The sequence below is a fragment of the Brachionichthys hirsutus genome, chromosome 16 (genome assembly GCF_040956055.1).
Source record: "Brachionichthys hirsutus isolate HB-005 chromosome 16, CSIRO-AGI_Bhir_v1, whole genome shotgun sequence".
Lineage (NCBI taxonomy): Eukaryota > Metazoa > Chordata > Actinopteri > Lophiiformes > Brachionichthyidae > Brachionichthys > Brachionichthys hirsutus.
The window spans coordinates 3,514,250-3,531,925 of record NC_090912.1 but is presented as its reverse complement, the minus strand read 5'-3'; the positions used below and the strand labels follow the sequence as shown (position 1 = coordinate 3,531,925).

The following is a 17,676-nucleotide window of genomic DNA, read 5'->3' as shown; positions in this document are numbered from 1 at the left end:
AAGAAGAAAATGATTTGTTTGATACGAATGTCATTGTCTGACTGCCATTATATATCAATACCTACCGGTACCTGCATGAAGGAGTAGAAACTCACCGCCATCAATGGGTTTCACTGGTTTTACTGGTCCTCTTTTTATTTTACTGCCATCAGAAGCACAAAAGTTAAATTTGTCCTGTGCTTTGGTTAATAAACGGTTTGTATTAAAAGTAACATGAAATCCTCACTTGAACCGATAGATTTGCAGCGGCATAAAATCTAAGTAACAAAAACAGGACGTAGCCATGATGCATTATGGGTAACATCTAACGAATAATCATTGATAAATGCTTGGTATGTTGCTGGGTGGCTTAATCTACAATGTTACCTTCTTCCCGAGCTGGTCATATAAGTTTTTATGGAAATCACCGCTGCTATTATGTTATTATATTCTCTGCATTTGCAAAAACAACCTCTTTACTTTCAAGATTTGTGTGAACCCGGAGAACAAAAGTCAAAGAAGCCATTCCTGATCCAACCCTCTCCTGTCTTTAGTGGAAAGTCCCACACGACGTCACCGCTGCCTTTAAAAAGTAACTCAGCATGCGCTGCTGCACACTTTCATCACTCCAGTGTTCTATCTAAAGGCGCGTCGGCTCACCAGGATGGACCAGCCACGGTTTGATCGGGAGAATTCCAAGAGAATTAAAGCAGTGGAGAGATCGTTTGGTGCGTCAACGAAGTCCCTGTCCAGGCCGGGTCGCTTCCTGGTGGGACAGGGCTGTCTGAAGAAGCAGGGTCGGCGAAAGTCCCAGACCAAGGTGTTCTTCCTCTTCAACGACGTTCTGGTGTACGGCAGCATCGTCCTGTTCGGACGCCTGCACAAGAAGCTGACCGTCATTCCACTGGGTGAGCGATCGATCTGCAGCTATAGGCTCGTTTTATTGCCTTTGGTGTTGAAATTTCAAATCATTTCCTCAGATTGATAATAATATATAATTGATAATAATGTGGTTCTGTTGCTTCTGACCCAATAGTAAAAATAAAAATAGGACAAAAGCTTTATATACATTAGATTATTTTTAATTACATCGTTACCTTCTTTTTAGTTTGTAAATTGATCTTTTTTTTTTACCTTGATTATATTAAAGTGGCTTGCAGGAGTTTCAAAGACGTACCTCGAACGTCTGACCAATGCTTTTCGTCATTTCAGACAAAGTCCTGCTGGAAGACATGGAGGACACTGCGGTGCTGAAGAACCAATGGCTGATCCGCACGCCACGCAAGTCCTTCTTTGTGTCCGCCCAGTCCCAGGAGGAGAAGGAGGCCTGGATTGAACACATCAATCTCTGCCAGGAAGACCTGCTGCAGGTCGGCAGCCTCCAAAATTCCACCTTTGCCTCAACCTGGATCCCTGACAAAGTTTCCCACAAATGCTTGCGCTGTTTCAGCGTCTTCTCTGCGACCAAACGTCGACACCACTGCAGGAAGTGCGGCTTACTGGTCTGCAACTCATGTTCAAAGAAGAGAATGATGATCGAGCACATCCACGCCACAAAGAAACTCCGGGTCTGCAAGCTTTGCCACACTCAGAGCGAGGAAGATGAGACCGCTCGCTGCAGGGGGGACAGTGCTGGGAAGAATAACGTAGAGGATGAAGACACGGCGTCCAGTGATGAAGAAGAAGAAGAAGAAGAAGAAGAAGAAGAAGACGGGATGTATGAGTGCTTTGCTGAATCTGGGTGGCTGCAAGCCTTGTGAAAACAGAACAAACTTCACGCCCAGATCTGCTCACCAATCGTCTTATTTCTCCGTGTCTTTTAAAGACACCTTCGAAGGAACTTTTTGTCTATGTCTATGTTTTTTTATGTGTTGTATTTAAGTTTGGTAGCGAGTACTGATCTCATTGCACTGGTGAATATCCAGATGAAGGAATGCGTTTAAATGAAACAGAATCCTTTTGAGAAAGCCAAATGTCAATAATCTACACAATTATTCATGAATAAATGTTGCAACATTCAATTATTTGATGTGGAGAAATCAAATGTATTTATGTCATTTGCTTTTATATATATATAAAAAAAAAATTAAAAAAAATAAAAAAATTATAAATTACATTTTGGATGTGTTTTTACTCTCGCCGAAGGGGAGGCAAGGGTATTGCAATTGGGTCCGTTTGTCTGTCTGTCTGTCTGTTTGTTTGTTTGTTTGTTTGTTTGTCTGTCCACGCGCATAACTCAAAAACTAGTAACCCAATCGACTTGAATTTTTTACACAAGCAAGGTTCTGTCCGTGGCTCGGTCCTCCCCGAGAATGGCGTTGATCCGGATCTGGATCCAGATTCTAGAATTATTTTTACATGAACAGGAATTGTGCCTGTGCTGTAACATGGGAGTGTCACTTTAAGAGGGAGGGACACGAATGGCATGATGGGAAAAAGAGTCCAAAAGGTGTCGTGTAGTACATTCCGGAGCAGCAAGCTAGAGCAGGTTTGGCCCCTCTGATCCGGAAGCCCTGTTTACTGTCTCACAAGATCCAATAGTCTTTTGGAGGCGAGGGTCTGCAATCTCTGATTGTCTTTCTAGTTACTTTTGATGAAATGATTAGAAAAGCACCCGGAGAGCGCAGACCTCTGCCAAGCAGCTCATTCCCCTCCTAATTTGATTCACATCGTCCACATGGTGATCTGGATCATCAACAAAAGGTTCTAGATTGTTCTTGGTGTCTTTATAAACGAACCATGAACATTAAAAGTGAATCAGTCAATGTGTATTTTCAATGTTAAAATGTCATATTTTTTACTGACCTCATTCTGGATCAGATCCAGAAGACATATTGGACCCCCTTTATGGCTGTGATTTCTGGTAAGTGAAATTAATGCATATTTTACAAGATATAAGGTTTTTATTATTTTTTATTAACGCCTCCATTAAAAGTAAATGGGAAAATCCAGATTTGTTTTATATCCAGACAGTATCTGTCTGTCTGTCTGTCTGCCTATCCGTCCATCCGTCATGACATATTTTTCCATGGTTGATATCTATGGCGGAAACGGAAATGAAACGGTAGCTGGAAACACCTTTCAGTGGCAAACTGCTCGGTTGTGTCACAGCTTCAGTTAATTCCTGGATATTTACATGTGCTTTCCTATTCCCCTGTTTTCCCAATACTTTGCTTACTCATTTGTGTTTCCTCAAATGGGCGTGCTCTCTCTCTCTGTCCTCAATCGTCTCGACGACAGCCGCTTTATCCGCCTTGTTTTAATCCCCTCGGGGATCTTGGGGATTTTACTGAACAATAAGGAAATACATTTTACTGTAAGCATTTAAAATCCAGGGGGAACGTCCATATTGTACAAGTACATATTGTACTTTAGAAATACTGTCTACAGAGTAGAGTTCCTCATATTTGCAGTAGTTAAGACAAGAGATACATTAAAGGAAATAACAGTCAACTTTGTCCTATCAAACTGTAGAAGCCTTTGGATAAGAGTCGAGATGTCTTCAAACCCGAAACAAGAAGTGCAGCTGGTTCAGATTCGTATCAGAATGGATGAGACGCTTCACGCCCAGTCAAGCGGGCTGGCGACACCACCAGGAAGTGTTTACCTTCTTTTTGTCTACCTGTTCAGATGTGGCTTAGCGAGTTCTTTAAGTCAAATCTTTAGGAGGCGGTTTTTCCCAGCAGGAATGCTGTCAGGTTTCTCCAGAAGATGATATCAGCAACACAAGGAATCTTGATATTTGTTGATGGCGGTGAAACCATAACCTCCTCGGCGGAGGTAAATATCACATAAGTACATTTGTTAGCAGCTAAGTGAAGTTTTTCATTTTTTTATTATATTTATTTCAAATGTAACAACAACAAACATATTTTTTAATATATATACATACAACACCCATAAAATAAAAAAAAATAAAAAATGCAGCTTCAATATAATACACATTTGACTCATTCGAAAAGGAATAGGAAGAAGCTTATCAAGTCCTACCCCATTCTTCACCAGCAACAAATGCAAAATTCCAATAAATAAACTAAACAGGCAACATAAAAATACTCAGTTCAAGCTATTTAAGAGGAAAAAAAAGAACAGAAATTTGAATGAAAGGAACAAATGAACAAGCGTGATTAATTTATGTGTATTTTACACTCTCCTTCCTCCTGTCTATACTTCTCAAAGATATATGTCTTGTGCATTTTTTTTTATTGCATTATATTCTTATTTTGTTTAATTGTTTTGTCAAGACCACCCCACAAATGGAAATGCACATACTTTTTAAAGTAGTCCTAGCATAATGCTGCTTCAAGTTTAATGTCCTTTTAAAATTATACCAGATCCCCTAACTTTAAGGGAGGGGGCATTGTACATTTGTCTCTCTAAGCTGATCCAACCCGCTCCTGCCTTTAGAGGAAAGTCCCACATGACAGCCTCCACGCCTTTAAAAACTCACTCAGCCTGCGCTGCAGCAAACACTTTCACCACTCCAGCATTCAGAGGCCCGTCGGCTCACCAGGATGGACCAGTCAGCGCTGAATAAGCAGAACTCTGAGAGAATTAAAGCAGTGGAGAGATCGTTTGGTGCGTCAGGGAAGTCCCTGTCCAGGCCGGGTCGCTTCCTGGTGGGACAGGGCTGTCTGAAGAAGCAGGGTCGGCGAAAGCCCGAGACCAAGGTGTTCTTCCTCTTCAACGACGTTCTGGTGTACGGCAGCATCGTCCTGTCCGGACGCCTGCACAAGAAGCTGACCGTCATTCCACTGGGTGAGCGATCGATCTGCAGCTATAGGCTCGTTTCATTGCTTTAGTGTTACAGTTCCACCTTTTACATAATTGATCATAAACCAGCGTATTGCTTCTGACCCAATGCAAACATTTTGATGTATTTATGAATGCTTTACTTTCAGAGGACATCCAAATGGATTACATGGAGGACAATGCGGAATTGACGAAACAATGGCTGATCCGCACGCCACGCAAGTCCTTCTTCGTGTCCGCCCAGTCCCAGGAGGAGAAGGAGGCCTGGATTGAACACATCAGTCTCTGCAAGGAAAAGCTGCTGCTGCAGGGAGGCAGCCTCCAAAATCCCGCCTTCGCAGTGGCCTTCATCCCAGACCAAGTTGCACACAAATGCTTGCGCTGTTTCAGCATCTTCACGGCGACCAAGCGGCGACACCACTGCAGGAAGTGCGGCTTCTTGGTCTGCAACGCATGTTCAAAGAAGAGAATGCTGATCAAGCACATGCACGCCACAAAGAAACTCCGGGTCTGCAGAATTTGCTACTTTCAGAACAAGGAAGAGGAGATGACTCGCCGCCGGGGGGACAGTGCTGGGAAGAATAGCATAGAGGACGAAGATTAGACGTCCAGTTAGGAAGAACTTTTCTCAAAATTAGCTTCCGGTATCTTTTGCCATGACAAGCAAAGACCTTAACTGCTCCTCCTCATGCAAACATCTATTTGCTGTGTTATTAATGGCTGCTGCTTCTTTACTTATTTGTAGTTCACTATTAATGTAGTGTTTGTTAGGTACTGAGTACTAGTTTAAATCGTATCCTTGCAGAGGACTGGATGATGAAACGGAATCATGTTGAATGTGATTGATCAACAATAAAACTCCCAGAAAGCAGCTGAATGATTTGTCCTTGTGATTTATTTTGGGGGGGGGGGGACGACTGTTTTCATCTCACAGTTTCAACACATAGATTCTTCATCTTTAAAACTCACTGGTGGTGGGATTACGATCATGGCATGTTCAACGTGTTGGCAATTATGGAAAAATAAATCAAAAAAATATTTTTGAATTTATTTTAATCTAACCTTTTTTTTATTTAAAAATGATTTTATTGTTCATGTATACTTTCAGAATCATTGAGTTTTATTGGGGCGTATTTGATCTGCATCAAGTAGCATTAATCCTCGTCCTGATGTCGGTGGTCGGGTTCGGTCGGAGGTCAGTCTGACTGGCGGTGACAGAAATCCACTCGAGACTGGATAGAACAGCCCACAGTGTTAGCAGAGATGAGACTTTTTTCTGACGGGGCTCCTGCTGCTACGAGAACACGTCTAGTCTGAGTCTATAGCTTGTGAAGTTTGAAGAGCAGATAGTCAAGATGTGCCAAATATGCAAATTACAAAGAGGCCGGTTCCTGGCATCAGAGGGATGGAACTTCCCGAAAACACTGATTATTTTATAATGACACATTTAGCCCTTCATATTACTTACAATCACAGTGGAAAGTCCGGTCCATCGTGTTTTCCTTAGCCCCGTTTCCCAGTTCTCCTCAGTGGGTTGGTCACTGGTGGTGTCGTTCCCCCCCCCCCCCCCCCCGACTGTGTTTACTCCAAATCTGCCCCATTCCAATTTGTCTCACAAGACCAATCATTTCCTGATTTGCTGTCTTTTTCATCACCTCCTTCTCCCAATCATGAGACGCACACCTTTACGGCTCCTACACATTAGTGCCCCTTACATGCTGTCAAATTCACACTGTTCCCTGTAGATTTAAATGCACAAGAGTAAAAACAACAACAACAACAACAACAACTGTCACTCAACAGTCAACAATCAGGTAATTGTATGAGGAAGTTTGTTTTAACAAATTCTTTCTGTAGAAAGAAGGAGGCGGCTTTACAGTAACAGTGAACTGAGGTGTGTCCGTGAAGGTTCTTACTTCTCAGTCGTTGAGGTAAATCAAGAAGCGCAAAAACAAAGAATCACCTGGGTTTGTTTCCAGCAAAACTGAGGTGTGGCAATTTCCAGCAAGAATGCCAGCGTTTTCTTTACTAGATGACAGCATGAGAAAGTTATCACGGATTCCTGGTATAAAGTCATAGCCTCATTCTTGTGTCGGGTAAAGGTCTAAAATGCAAAGCACCGTGCAGCATTCAAAATGTCACTTCAATAAAAATATGGGGTTTTTTAGCATCAAAAAGTAACTATTAATGAAGGGTAATGCAATTAATTGATAACCCCGTATCGCTTCATATCAACGTTTCACATGGACAGAATTATATTAAAAGGTTAATCGGTTTTTATTTAAAAAAATAGGTCAAAACATGGGTGAGGTCAAACCGGTTTGGCTGCTTTCACACGGAACGAGGAAATTAAAAACATCACCTCATCTTTCAAACTTACAACTTCACACATGGAAAACATGAGACAGACTACTCAGTATGAATGTGATGACGTCTCTGAAACATGACGCAATGATCCCTCAGTCGTAGCAGTCGTGTTTAAGCAGAGTGTTCCATTTTATATTCAGCGTTATGATTAATGTTCTTGTGTACTTTGCATCCTTGAATTCTTACCGGTACTCTATTTTTACCGGTACTCTTACCGGTACTCTATTTTTATGACATAAATAACAGAAAGGGTTTAAATTGTAAGCATAATATGAGCACAAAGAGAGATGGGAGGGGTGTAGAAGTGAGCTCTGGTTTGTGTGCGGCGAAGAGAGACAGGCGGTGTTTGCTCCAGTGAAATGTGGATTCTGTTTGATTGAACTAAAAGGTCATCACCCACTTCCATTAGCACACAGCTCTCTCCTCAGTGTGCAGATTACCAGAGAAACGCAGCACAAACCTCCACCTCTGCCATTGAGCTGCACCACACCCTGTAATAATTACCTGTGGATTGTGCTCCTTCTTGTGGAGGTTGCTTCTGTCGTTTCATTGCTTCTCATCTATATTCATTATTCTAATAGTTTTTTCTTCTTCTTCTCTTTACTTGAGGTGGGATTTGTCTCCATTGACTTTTACTTACTGGGTTTAATTTTTTATTTTTTTTCCCAGGACAGTGTCTGATCTTTCCATGTCACTCCTCTGTGTTTAAAGCCTTGCGTTTGGCTGCTGCAAGGTTTTCATCTTTAGAAGTTTTGCAGTTTCAATATAAAAGATCTGAGGGGGATATTTGTGGGTGTCTTTAGGCCTACTTAGTGGAGAATATAGGAGATCACTTGCTCAGCTGCTTCCTGAAGATGATATTTGAGTCACAATTGGCCTCTATAATTTTTAATTCATCTTTGTTTTGTATATTTAAATAAAATTTTGCACCAATTAACTAGAAAAGCACTCTAAGAGACATTAAAAAACGTGACACAGATGTTCCTTCAAAGTTAACCAGCCGCGCCCACTGAAAGTGTTTATTATTTTAAATGTTATAGTGGCGTTCACTATACATAGTGGCGTGTATAGTATATTTATGTATATAAACTTTATATACAATTTATTTCTAATACGTATACAAGCAGAGGCGCGTTTTGATGACATAATTTCCACTTCCGCTCCTGCGCGCGGTTGTAAACATGGCGACCTAGCGGAGCTAACGGCGACGAGAAGTGCATTCAGTCCTGAATGGTTTGATTTCGTCTTTCAGAGCTTAAACTATACCTTTTACTTCGCTCGCGGTGCCCAGAGGTGTCGGCAGGGCTCTGCGCTCTACAAAGCTTATTTTAATCAAAGGTATGGTCAGAGTTTTATTCTTGAAATGCTTTTGATGCTAACGTGGCCTAGCTATAAGTGCAAGCTGATCCTTTCGATTAATTTGTCAGCCAACTTCGGCATGTCTGCATAAGATTGAAACATGAATCACTTGGCTTCTAAGTGACAAGCCACTTAAAATATTCACTTTATTTGTATTTTGTGGAAAGATTGGTCATTACTGTGGTTTTGAGTTGGATGTCAACTATATGCTATCGTTTAGCTTAGAGCAGCAATGGCTAACATTTTAAAGATCACATATTATACTCTTTTTTCCACAAGTAAACGCAGTTCCCAGACACTTGTATGAAATATCTGTGCCAGTCTTTGGTCGAAATGGCAAACGGATGCTGCAGGACAGCGGGTGCATGCAATGAATGGGCATGCATGTGCACGCACATATTGTGCACGTTCTAACAATGTGACGTCACATTAACGAAGATTTCTGACAGACGCGTTTCAGTGGGTGATTACAGAACTACGCAGGATTGACTGGGTGGTTTATTGATCTGTTTTTGGATTGATAATGACCCAAACCCTCCATAATAGTGTAGAAACATGGGAAATGTGAGTTTTTCCATAATATGGGACCTTTAGGCCGACACCATTTTTCTGTCTGTAAACAGCATAACTCGTAAAATTACTGAATGGATTTCAATAAAACTTAGTGGAAATATTGCCCGGGCAGAGACCCCACAGACTTGTTCCCCTTTATTTAACATTGTGTGAATTATTAAGGATTCTGTCGGACTGATTTTAATGTTTAACAGGGGGAAGAAAACACGCCGGTACTATGGGGCGACGCTCGACTTCCTCCACCAAGAGTGGGAAGTTTATGAATCCCACCGACCAGGCCAGTAAGTACTGAACATGAGTACTGAGCAGTTTTCGCCTGATATCAGAATAACTAGCGTTCTTCTATTTTGCAGGAAAGGAAGCCAGGAAAAGGGAGTTGAAAAAGGTACCGTTTTAAAATTCAAGTTATGTGTTTAATATACATGTAATTACAATGTTCATATTGTTTTTCTTAATTCTTAAATACTCCAAATAGAACAAGAAGCAGAGAATGATGGTGAGAGCAGCGGTGCTAAAGATGAAGGACCCCAGACAAATCGTCAGAGACATGGAGAAGCTGGATGAGATGGGTGAGTGTCTTACTCAGTTACGTTTGTTAAGCCAATAACACATTTTAAATATCCTATTTAAATAAATAATTTGCTTCTTTACCTGAAAAACCAGTCTTTATTTGTAATGCTTCAAACAGAATTCAACCCAGTCCAGCAGCCCTTGTTGAATGAGAAAGTTTTGAGGGACAAAAGGAAGAAACTCCGTGAGACATTTGAGCGTATTGTCCATCTGTATGAGAGAGAGAACCCCGAAACTTACAAGGAGCTACGGAAACTGGAATTGGACTATGAGACTAAACGAGGACAGCTAGCTCTCTATTTCGACTCTGTCAAGGTTTGTTTATGTGTGGATTGGTGTATACTTCCTGTTTTTCGGAGCAGATGCTGAGTCTTTGTGTGTCCTTTTTTTTTTTTTTTCACTTTACAGAATGCAGAGTCAGTTGAAGTGGATAGCATCCCTTTGCCAGATATGCCTCATGCACCATCAAATATCCACATCCAGGATATTCCACTACCAGGAGCACAGCCTCCCTCCATACTGAAGAAAGGCACATCTTTTAGGTAGACATTATTTTGCATGGCTAAAAGGTTTCTGTCGGAACACACGATGCGTGACGCAGCTATGTCGGGTAATTCTCTTCTTTCATATCTCGTAGTAAGGGACCTCTGTCATCTTCCTCTGGACCGATTTTGGCATCAGTGCCAGGTGTGCCACGTTTACCAGCAGGCAAGAAACCTCCTGGACCCCCTCCCGGACCCCCACCTCCGCAGGTCCTGGCTCTGTATGGCATTCCTGCTCGACAAAGTTACACAACAGACCTCGGTAATAAGCACACTGCTGTTGCATTTCTGACTGTTATAATCCTGTATAAATAACACCCATTTGTGTTGTTGCTCATCTTCCCGCTTCTGTTTTTCCTCCGCAGAGCCTTCCATTCCTGGTTTTGAAAAGGATTCTGCCATGGAGTTGGGAAGGGATCGGGACAGTGGTAGCGACAGCGATCAGGACGATGACGATGACGATGACAGCGACTCAGAGGAGGACAGTGAAGATGAGAGAGATGAAGGAGAGGGTGACCAGAGGAAGAGGCAGGGTGATGAGCGAGGAAGAGAAGAGGATAGAGACAGGAGTGAAAGACATACTGGCGAGTGCTGCAGACCTGCTTAGTAAAACCTCAGCTTTTAACAGTTTCCTTCATTTAATTTAATCATTAGTGGTTCCTGTTATAGAAGTTTAGTTTACAGAAAGTCGGAGTATATCAATCAGCAATGTGTGGATCTGTTAAAAAGCACCGCAGCTGATATGGATCATGATTTGTGGAAATGCCCAGTGAGAAACCATAGGTTGAGGCATTTGTAACGGCATCCCACAATGCAACGCTGTCGGCCATATTGAAAGGCTTTGTTTTCAGAGACATTCACCTCCGACTGTGATTGTGACAATTTACAATAGCACATGTAGTTAGCATTATCACCGGACACACGATCAACAACACTGAGCATGTAAACACAACAATGCATTGTGGGAAATGAAGAAAAGCCCGAAGCCCTCCATTCAGATGGTTATTTGTGTTCCTTTAGTAATAAACTCTCTTGGTGAATGTGTTCACGTGGATCCACTTTAGGTCGCAGCGTACGTTTTGCAGACATGCCTGCTGAAGCCCCCCGTGATGGAAAGCAGAAGAAAAAGAGGATGGTGAAAAGGACCAAGGCCATAACTCCCCTGCAGGCCATGATGTTGAGGATGGCCGGTAATGACGAGTGTCTCTACCGCATGCTGATAGTTAGTACGTCTTGTTTTCTGTTTCTGGTGATATGTTTTTTTTTTTTTTTTTAATTTACCTTCAGGACAGTCAGTTCCTGATGAGGAGGAAGAAGAGGTAGAGGAGGAATACACAGATGAATCGGATAGCTCAGACATCGAAGACAGGGGACCACTCGGGGACAAGCAACCACACATCATGGCAACGCAGCGCCTGCCACCTCCATCTGGGCCAGTAGGACAGCAAGGTCCTCCCCACCTGCAAGGTCCACCAATGACTGGTCCTCCACCACTAGGCCCGCCCCCAGTTCCTCTGATGAGGCCTCCAGGTCCTCCCTCTGGTCCTCCTCCCGGACCACCACCAGGTGAGTTAAAAAAAACATTCAGATGAGTGTCTTTAAAATAGATCAAATCCCTGAACCAGTTTTCAGGTTATTTGTGTATATATTAATTAAGATGATTCTGTTTTAGGTGCTCCCCCATTCTTGAGACCTCCTGGTATGCCCGGAGGCCTGAGGGGTCCAATGCCTCGTCTCCTACCACCTGGACCTCCACCAGGTCGTCCCCCAGGCCCTCCACCGGGCCCTCCTCCTGGCCTGCCCCCAGGCCCCCCGCCACGAGGACCGCCTCCTAGACTACCTCCCCCTGCACCACCGGGTAGGCATATATGTATTCTGTAGTACTTATTCATACATGTAATCATATTTCATATGCGAAGAAGAGCATCTCATTATTCTCTCATTGAGATAAGTCTCTCGTTGCATTTTCCAGGTATCCCACCTCCTCCTCCAAGAGCAGGAGGGCCCCCGCGTCCACTGGTCCCACCTCTTTCCCTTTTCCCTCCGCCTCTCAACGCCAACGTGCTCAGTGCTCCTCCGAGCATTGTCCAGCGGCAAAAGGGCTCAGTATCCATCCCGGATGGTTCTCAGAGCAACATGCCACCCCCTGCCATGCCAATGCGACCAGGAGTCATGCAGATGCCTCCTCCACCGGGGACAGCCGCCGCCACTGTGGGCGGCAACCCTGCCGGCCACCACCACACAGCCACCATCGAGAAGCGGCCCAGTATCACCTCCGTCGCAGCGGCCGGAGGCGGTCTGGCAGCAGGTGCTGGATCCGGTGGAGCCACCATCTCTGCAAAACCTCAGATCATCAATCCAAAGACGGAGGTCACCCGCTTCGTGCCCACGGCACTGAGAGTGCGCAGGGACAAGAGCGGGCCAATGCACGGGGCAGGGGTTGGCTCTCTGGAGAGAGCAGGGGGTGGAAGGAGAGGAGACGAAGGCATGGGAGGGGGACACGGGAAGAAACAGGCAGCGGCCGCTCACATGGGCCTGATCAACCCCACCCACATGGGTATGGTGTCTCAGCCCACAATGAAGACTAAAGACCAGGTGTATGAGGCCTTCATGAGGGAGATGGAGGGCCTTCTCTGAGGCTCGAGAGAGCATTGGGCCAGAATATTTAGTGCACTCTGAAAAAGAGCATGAGCGCTGTGTTTTGTGTGCAGAGGTGTAGCGGTAGCTGTCGTCATGGCAATCACCTAGATTAGTCTCTCTTTATTAAGGCGAGAAAAGGCTACTCATCTTTGTTTTAATCTGAACCATTTTTTGTTGTCAGAGAATGTGAATTTGTTTATTTCAGAAATCTGATTACACGTAATGGGAATTGGTCGCTGTTTCATCAGATTAGAGCACAGCTCTCTGCACAGATAATACCAAGTGTTCTTTCTGTTCTGTATGGTGTTTTTTTTTTTATGTATAATTTTGTTTTATCTCCAGCTAGTTTTGACATGACCAGGAACTGCATTCTGTATGATTCAATGGCTGACTGTTTTATTGGTGAACTCTTGGCCATGTTGGATATAAATAAAAGTGTGGAATGTTTGTCAACAAAGTGTAAAATGTTTGTTTGTCAACATAAAATATTTCAGACTATCCTGCAGCTAAATAAATGCATAATGAACTCTTCCTTTTGCAAGTTATACTGTATAATGTAAACAAATGTGGATAAACAATCACGCTCATAAAATAAAAACATTTTTATTTGAGAGATAAAATTACATTTCTAAAGCTCCCTAAAAAAAAAAGTAAATATAGGTGATGCGTGGCCTGACAGGCAAGATGCAATTAAGAACAGCAACTCCCGTCACCACTTGCGACCTTTATCACTGAATTAGCTTCCGCATCTGCGCAGTGAGTCGCCGGCGGCACGTTGTGCGTAAAAACATGGCGGACATCGAAAGCACGAAGCCAAACAGAGACGAGAAACTCGAAAATTCGAGTAGCGATGAAGATAACAGCCCTTTAAATGGCGTTGAAAGCAACGAGCCGGCGAAGACCTTCAAGGATTTGGTAGGTAAACCGCCGAGGGGAGGAGAAAGACGGCTCTAGCTACAATTATCAGCAGCGTGGAGTAGCAGTTTGAGCTAGCTAAACTAAAGTCGGCCATTGCTTGTGTTTTTAAATCATATCAGAGGTAACAAACGGGTCATGGTTTCCACTTGGTGTTTTTGCTTTGAACAGGGTGTTACTGAAGTTCTTTGTGAGGCTTGCGATCAGCTGGGATGGAAGATTCCAACGAAGATTCAGGTAGAAGCTATCCCGTTAGCCCTGCAAGGTAACTGGAGCCCTTCTTCTACTTTAAGATGGTACTACGTGGTTATCTAATTGCTTTTACTGATGCACATAAGCAGCATTTTAATGTTGGACACAATTCAATTATTTTTTTTACATACTTCAGACTCATTTATTGTGTTTACTGTCTGCTGCTGAATGGAAAGGTTGCATGCAGGGACATGTCCTACTTTGGAATTAAACTGAAGCGCTTTACCGAGTAAAATGTTAATGGGTTAATGGGCTATGCTTTCTTTGTGAACTTTCAGGGAAGGACGTTATCGGCCTCGCGGAGACCGGCTCAGGAAAGACGGGTGCCTTTGCTCTGCCCATCCTCCAGTCACTGCTGGCGTCGCCCCAGAGGCTCCATACCCTCGTCCTCACACCCACCAGAGAGCTGGCTTTTCAGATCTCTGAGCAGTTTCAGGCCTTGGGCTCCAGCATTGGTGTGAAGTGTGGTAGGTGTCCTCATTATGAGCTGGTTTGCAGTTATGCAGATTACCTTTCTGTGGTTGGGTGTCTGAAAAGTGTCTCATTTATGTTGCAGCTGTCATAGTTGGAGGAATCGATATGATGTCCCAGTCTTTGGTGTTGGCTAAAAAACCACATGTTGTAATTGGTTTGTATTTTTTTATTTATTTATTTGCTTGGATCGATGTGCTTCAAATATTCTCTTTCACATTAGAGCGGTAATATCTTCCATCACTTTATTATAGGAAGGATTTACACCTGCATAATGTCCCAGTCACCTCGGTGTTTAACTGTTTATACCATTTCAGGATGAATGTAATGATGTAAACTGAACGCGTTTTGCAGCCACACCGGGTCGGTTGATCGACCACATGGAAAACACCAAGGGCTTCTCCCTGCGAGCGCTGAAGTACCTGGTCATGGATGAAGCGGACAGAATCCTCAACATGGACTTTGAAACTGAGGTGGGTTGTTAGAAATGCTTGTTCTCATTGTCGTTCATCAAAGTTTCAAAATATCTGATGTCACATAGACAGTAAAATGTATTTTTAGCTATACTTCTACTACACGTCACTAAAGAAAATATTGATCAGTGTGATTATCCGGATGTCAGAGGACAAATGTTTAATATAAAACTCGGTAATGGCGTTTATAATTACTATAAAGAGACAAAATCTCTTGAGTGGAAAGATTTCTTCTGTTGCAACGCTTCAACCAAACTGTCTCTGAAGCTGTGACTTCATCTTTTCTTTCTGTTCTTTCTAGGTGGATAAAATCCTGAAGGTCATTCCTCGAGATAGACGCACCTTCTTGTTCTCTGCCACCATGACCAAAAAGGTAAATCGTTATGTCTGCGTTACCGATGAGGAATGTTTACATAAAAAAAAAAACTCATTGAAATTTAGCTTCACCTTAAAATGGATTTCCTCTTTCATTTGCTTCACAGGTGCAGAAACTCCAGAGAGCCGCTCTGAAAGATCCAGTGAAGTGCGCCGTATCCACCAAATACTCTACAGTCGAGAAACTACAGCAATACTACATCTTCATACCGTCAAAGTACAAGGTAAAGGTCGCTGGAGCGCTACGGCTCTGTAGTGATAAATATTTACATGATAAATATTGTGTGCTTGTTTTGCTGCAGGACTGTTACCTGGTCTCCATCCTGAACGAACTGGCCGGAAACTCATTTATAATCTTCTGCAGCACGTGTAACAATGCCCAGCGGGTGGCGCTGCTGTTGAGGAATCTTGGGATCACAGCTATCCCTCTTCATGGCCAGATGAGTCAGGTAGAACTTCAGCGGAAAGCACACACACTATTTCATTTTAATTTCATGTAGAGTAGCACCGAGTCCAACAGCCCCCCTTTTAATTCAGTCAAGCTGCGTCCAAACGTGCCCACGCTGACGGATCAAGAACCATTTGTTATTCACAGAGAAATGGAAAATAAATAACATAAATTAGCCTGTCTTATCATTTTAAAGAGAGTTTGAAAAAATACATTAATAGGTTTTGGATCAGTCGACTGACAAACCAGCCAGAACAGGGACAGGAGTAAAAACATAACCTCTGAATTTCTATCATAATTTAAAAAACAAAATCATAGTCTCTCTCTTTTGTTTTGAACAGAACGATCAAAATATTTTCAGACATCCCTGCGCCCTCTGGGAACTTGTGATCGACCTTCTTTGATATTCTCAATTTCTATATCAAAGAAGATTCAAGATGTTAAACTGATAACAATAATATTCGTTGGTTGGAGCGCCCCAAAGTTATTTCACTATACAGCTTTAGCAGATCCGGTCAGTGCTTATTTCTGATGCGTTGCTGTCAGAAGTATTACGAGTAGATAAATGAGATCAGACGACATTCCGTTGCTGTTGCTGCCAGTGATGAACACCAAAGGCATGTCAGCTGGTTTCGTTGGACGGTCGGACAGCGTCCTCCTCTGGTTCTGGCCCGTAACGCTTCAGGGAGTCGCATGCTGTATAACCTTTTTCGGGTAAAGTTAACATACTGACTGGGTCTTTTTTTTTTTTTTATTAAATGTCAGAATAAACGTCTTGGATCGCTGAACAAGTTCAAGTCGAAGTCTCGGTCGGTGCTGCTGGCGACCGACGTGGCATCGAGGGGGCTGGACATTCCTCACGTTGACTGCGTGATCAACTACGACATCCCCACTCATTCTAAGGTACGCCGGCGATGCCGCTCGCGTTCTGAGATGGTTAGGTGTTATCTGACGATTCGTTTGTATTGATTTCTGGATCAGGACTACATCCACCGGGTGGGACGGACAGCCAGAGCGGGGCGTTCTGGAAAGTCCATCACGTTCGTTACTCAGTAAGAACTTTTATTAATCTGCCGTGATTAAACTGTTTCCGCTCACGCTCGTGTCAAAATAAGTTGACGGCAATGAGCTCGATGCGTTTTGTCGTCTCAGATATGACGTGGAGCTTTTCCAGAGAATAGAGAGCTTGATCGGGAAGAAGCTTCCCGCCTTCCCGACCCATGAGGAGGAAGTGATGATGTTGATGGAGAGGGTGAGCGAGGCCCAGAGGTTCGCCCGCCTGGTGAGTCGTCTCTGCTGCGTGATCACGCTTATCTGTTTCAGACGACACCAATATCCAAACTGAATATTATTCATTTTTAGGAGTAGCCTGAAAGGGGGGGGGGGGGGGGGGGGTGAACTATTCTCTTTTTGTATTTATACATTTTGCGTAACATAAAGGCCACTGGAGTTCTACAGCCAGATCAGTCTCAAAATAGGAAATTAATATATGTTGGTTTTAGTTTATAAATAAATATTAAATTCAGGAAAAAAAAAATCTTCTTTTTCAGGAAATGAAGGAGCAGGGTGAGAAAAGGAAAAGGCCCAAAGCTGGAGATGGAGATGAAGATGACACGGAACAAGCAAGCGGAGTGAGGAAGAAGGTGAAAGGAGGCTCCGGAGGTGGAGGAGGACGAGGTGGGATGAAGAAGAAGGGTGGAGGAGCCTGGAGAGGCGGCCGCTGAAGCCTCCGACATTAAGAGAACGAACTTTGACATCGTTTTTCATGTGTAAATTACCAACGCATGTTTCCCAACATTTAGTGCAGACGCCAACCGTTTAATCACAGAAAGCGCGTCCTCCCTGCTCGCCTGTAAGATCTCTCCATTTATAATAAACATGTTTGTGTTATTCTTCCAGCGTGACATTGAAGTGGGATATATTTGTTTCACACGTTTATAAAAAGTTATTTATGGGAGCT

At 43.3% G+C, this 17,676-nt stretch overlaps 4 protein-coding genes across 4 annotated transcripts; all 4 read left to right on the top strand.

Moving 5' to 3' along the window:
• The first annotated feature begins 602 nt into the window (after positions 1–602).
• On the top strand, positions 603–2,093 carry LOC137905819 (pleckstrin homology domain-containing family F member 1-like). The gene is made up of 2 exons (XM_068750083.1): positions 603–887; positions 1,192–2,093. The coding sequence occupies exons 1-2, from the start codon at positions 644–646 to the stop codon at positions 1,737–1,739; spliced, it is 792 nt and encodes a 263-aa protein (XP_068606184.1). The 5' UTR covers positions 603–643; the 3' UTR covers positions 1,740–2,093.
• Positions 2,094–4,470: 2,377 nt separating this feature from the next.
• LOC137905901 (pleckstrin homology domain-containing family F member 2-like) lies at positions 4,471–5,599 on the top strand. The gene is made up of 2 exons (XM_068750186.1): positions 4,471–4,737; positions 4,881–5,599. Exons 1-2 carry the CDS (start codon positions 4,494–4,496, stop codon positions 5,333–5,335), a joined length of 699 nt encoding a protein of 232 aa, XP_068606287.1. The 5' UTR covers positions 4,471–4,493; the 3' UTR covers positions 5,336–5,599.
• Positions 5,600–8,391: 2,792 nt separating this feature from the next.
• Positions 8,392–13,229, top strand: wbp11 (WW domain binding protein 11). The gene is made up of 12 exons (XM_068750187.1): positions 8,392–8,436; positions 9,225–9,311; positions 9,384–9,415; positions 9,506–9,599; positions 9,719–9,915; positions 10,009–10,142; positions 10,238–10,404; positions 10,508–10,726; positions 11,207–11,332; positions 11,430–11,708; positions 11,815–12,000; positions 12,115–13,229. Exons 2-12 carry the CDS (start codon positions 9,248–9,250, stop codon positions 12,777–12,779), a joined length of 2,163 nt encoding a protein of 720 aa, XP_068606288.1. The 5' UTR covers positions 8,392–8,436; positions 9,225–9,247; the 3' UTR covers positions 12,780–13,229.
• Positions 13,230–13,571: 342 nt separating this feature from the next.
• Positions 13,572–17,608, top strand: ddx47 (DEAD (Asp-Glu-Ala-Asp) box polypeptide 47). The gene is made up of 12 exons (XM_068749972.1): positions 13,572–13,697; positions 13,869–13,962; positions 14,228–14,416; positions 14,506–14,577; positions 14,775–14,893; positions 15,195–15,266; positions 15,376–15,492; positions 15,571–15,717; positions 16,482–16,619; positions 16,698–16,768; positions 16,869–16,998; positions 17,267–17,608. Exons 1-12 carry the CDS (start codon positions 13,572–13,574, stop codon positions 17,438–17,440), a joined length of 1,449 nt encoding a protein of 482 aa, XP_068606073.1. The 3' UTR covers positions 17,441–17,608.
• The last annotated feature ends 68 nt before the right edge of the window (positions 17,609–17,676 follow it).

Excerpts from the sequence above, each read along its gene's own strand:
- wbp11 (XM_068750187.1), top strand. The coding sequence starts at position 9,248 with ATGGGGCGACGCTCGACTTCCTCCACCAAGAGTGGGAAGTTTATGAAT. Across the intron at positions 9,916-10,008 it reads TCTATTTCGACTCTGTCAAG|AATGCAGAGTCAGTTGAAGT; the intron begins GTTTGTTTATGT and ends TTCACTTTACAG. Across the intron at positions 10,143-10,237 it reads AAGAAAGGCACATCTTTTAG|TAAGGGACCTCTGTCATCTT; the intron begins GTAGACATTATT and ends CATATCTCGTAG.
- LOC137905819 (XM_068750083.1), top strand. The coding sequence starts at position 644 with ATGGACCAGCCACGGTTTGATCGGGAGAATTCCAAGAGAATTAAAGCA. Across the intron at positions 888-1,191 it reads GCTGACCGTCATTCCACTGG|ACAAAGTCCTGCTGGAAGAC; the intron begins GTGAGCGATCGA and ends TCGTCATTTCAG.
- LOC137905901 (XM_068750186.1), top strand. The coding sequence starts at position 4,494 with ATGGACCAGTCAGCGCTGAATAAGCAGAACTCTGAGAGAATTAAAGCA. Across the intron at positions 4,738-4,880 it reads GCTGACCGTCATTCCACTGG|AGGACATCCAAATGGATTAC; the intron begins GTGAGCGATCGA and ends CTTTACTTTCAG.
- ddx47 (XM_068749972.1), top strand. The coding sequence starts at position 13,572 with ATGGCGGACATCGAAAGCACGAAGCCAAACAGAGACGAGAAACTCGAA. Across the intron at positions 14,417-14,505 it reads CAGCATTGGTGTGAAGTGTG|CTGTCATAGTTGGAGGAATC; the intron begins GTAGGTGTCCTC and ends TTTATGTTGCAG. Across the intron at positions 14,894-15,194 it reads ACATGGACTTTGAAACTGAG|GTGGATAAAATCCTGAAGGT; the intron begins GTGGGTTGTTAG and ends TGTTCTTTCTAG.